The sequence below is a fragment of the Pelobates fuscus genome, chromosome 3, assembly GCF_036172605.1.
Source record: "Pelobates fuscus isolate aPelFus1 chromosome 3, aPelFus1.pri, whole genome shotgun sequence".
Taxonomy (NCBI): domain Eukaryota; kingdom Metazoa; phylum Chordata; class Amphibia; order Anura; family Pelobatidae; genus Pelobates; species Pelobates fuscus.
The window spans coordinates 375,393,951-375,396,651 of NC_086319.1; the positions used below are offsets into that span (position 1 = coordinate 375,393,951).

Below are 2,701 nucleotides of genomic sequence, written 5' to 3' on the forward strand. Positions count from 1 at the left end.
GATACATGTTCATTTACACGTACACACAAACAAAATCACATTACCAGACACACACACACACAGATACACACTGCCAGTTCCTTTCAAAACACATACACACACATGTACACATTGCTAGACACACACACACATAGCTAGACACACACACGTACACATTGCTAGACACACACACGTACACATTGCTAGACACACACAACAATACACACTATTAGATACACTGCAGGCAAACACACACTGTCTGATGCACACATTGAATTATATACTCGAGGTTTACTTTTTAACCACTCTCCTGTTTCTTACCCTCTAGTAGCAGAAGAGTGTCTTCACTGGTCTTTTTGGAAAAGGACTTGGCCAGGTTTGTGGCACAAATAGAACTCCTGCGTTGAACTTGCATCAACTGCTAGTTGTGAGCCCTTATGTCTCCACTCCCAGACCTTTCGTTACCGGGAGGTTACAGGGAATGCTGAGTTATTGGATTTACTAAACCTGTGAGTGGGCTGAAACTGCGTCCCCAAAACCATTTTACTGCAGCTGTGTGTTTACCTCAGACTTAAGATCCCTCTTTCACTCATACTAAAGGCAATATAAAGAGGATAATCAAATCTGACTGAAATAGTATAAAGATGTTTGATGGGGTTCACCAGCTCTAAAAAGCACAAGTTTCCACCTTCATAATCCAAAAATATCCCTAGAGCTTTAATAAGAGAAACTGTGCTCACTAATGTTTTTACACCATTATGAACCACTGCATACTTCCCCATTTTATAGTAACGCAAGCACCATGAATCAGTTTTATCCCCTAAAACACAATCTTCATCTCGTGAGTAAGACACTCCAATATTCCAACTTGGAAAGTCACTGGTGTCTACTTCCAAGTAATGTTGCCCTGATGAAATGGCTGTGGAACTATAGATCACTTTGTTAAGATTCACTGATGTATTCAGCAGGTTTCCAAGTTGATCACCATTGTTTTTAGTTGCATTGGTTGGCATAGTCAGCATTTGATTCTGCACTTGAAATCCATGTTTTTTTTGAAGTTGTGGGATACTTTTTACCAGCCGTAGTAGGCTAGATTCTAAATTCACTGATACCAGAAGCTCATTCAGTCCTGTAACTTCCACGTTGCCTTCCATCTCGCTTATTATTACTTTATTAGCCTTGTTGATGAAATTAGGTCCTTTCTCCAAAATGGTTATTGGGTCTGTACTATTTTGAAAACTTTCAATCTCAGCCACCTGGGCATTAAGGTTTAATAACTCTCCTTTCTTTTTTAAGAAAAATGTAGACATTTGGAGATCTACCTCATCAACTTGTTTGGAGATCTCATCTTTGATCTTCTTCTCCTCATTTTCCAGCTCTTTTTGAAGGTCCATAAACATCGCAGTTACTTGGTTTATCAGAACAGTAGCTCTTTCATGGGTTTCATCCCTTCTGGCCGAGATTTTATCCGTGCTTTGTTCAATTTGCGCTGTCTGCTTGATCAGCTTCTCCACAAGTTCTTCAAGTGATGACTTCAGAGCCTTGGACTTGTCACTTATTAATTCCACGTTATGTCCTTTGTGAATGCCGAGTAAAACGCATAACTCGCAGACATAAACATTATCCACAAAGCAGTTATATTTTAGGAGTCTTTGGTGAGTAGCACACTTTCTTGTCTGCAGGTTAGTGCTCAGTTCCGTTAGTATGTGCTGTCCAGCCAAATTATGTGGCTCTAGGTGACCAAGGCAAAGATAGGCTTCACAATCCAAACACAGTATTTTGGCAAAAGCTGTACAGTAGCGACATCTGTGACTATTCTGATTTGATTTCAAGGACTCTCCAAAGTTTGCAGCAGCCATGATCTTGTATATATTAGCACTCTGTGTAACAACGTATCTGTCTTCAATATACGGCTGTTTGATGCAGCGGGACTTGTGTAAATATTTTTATACATGAAGCCACACCTACCAGATCACCACCCTTCCGTGAAGATGCTGTAAAACGAAACCTGTAAATCTAATCAGCTCTTTTCCTGACCACAATGCAACTAAGAAATGAAACTTAAAAAAAACAAATCTGTTTTTGCGGAAGGACAAATAGGAGAAACGTTATCTTCCTCATTTGTACAAGACATGAACTTGCTGTTACGTAAAAATTACAAAAGTTACTGACAACAAAAAAAGTTAATAGCAAATCCTGCAGTTATATTTATATTAGGGAGTAAACCGAAAGCTCTAATTTAACACATTCAGGGTTAGTCATTAAAGTGAGACCTCAAACTAAATTTCAAATTTAAGGTCAAAACAGACAAATTGGAAACATCCTCTAAGTCAGCCGTGCTTTCAGTTCAGCAACTCTGGCTTTAAATGTGAAATTCACGTTTAATTCTCACTTTAGTAAATAGAATGTTTTTTTTTTCTTGCATCATCCTTGGAGATATGTGGGATAGGAAAACAACGTATCGATACATCACACTGGTCAAAAATCATCAGTGTCTTTTCTAACGAAGTGCTTTGAGCAAATTCTGTGGCCAGTTACAATAATGCATCAATAGTGTGCAGAATATTGGCTTGATGAATTAGTGCACACAAACACCAGCAAAAAGACGAAAACGATCTATGTTTGTATTTCTTTAAAAAGTCCCTTGAGAGTTTGAAGTCTGATTTGCAGTGTTGGAAAATAGCGTAAATTTAAAGTCCCAGCTACAAAATTTATTTGTGTA

General features: G+C 38.4%; 1 protein-coding gene across 1 annotated transcript; it reads right to left on the bottom strand.

Moving 5' to 3' along the window:
• Window positions 1–539: 539 nt before the first annotated feature.
• LOC134601863 (nuclear factor 7, ovary-like) lies at window positions 540–1,838 on the bottom strand. Its single transcript, XM_063446366.1, has one exon. It carries the CDS (start codon window positions 1,836–1,838, stop codon window positions 540–542), a length of 1,299 nt encoding a protein of 432 aa, XP_063302436.1.
• Between the last annotated feature and the right edge of the window lie 863 nt (window positions 1,839–2,701).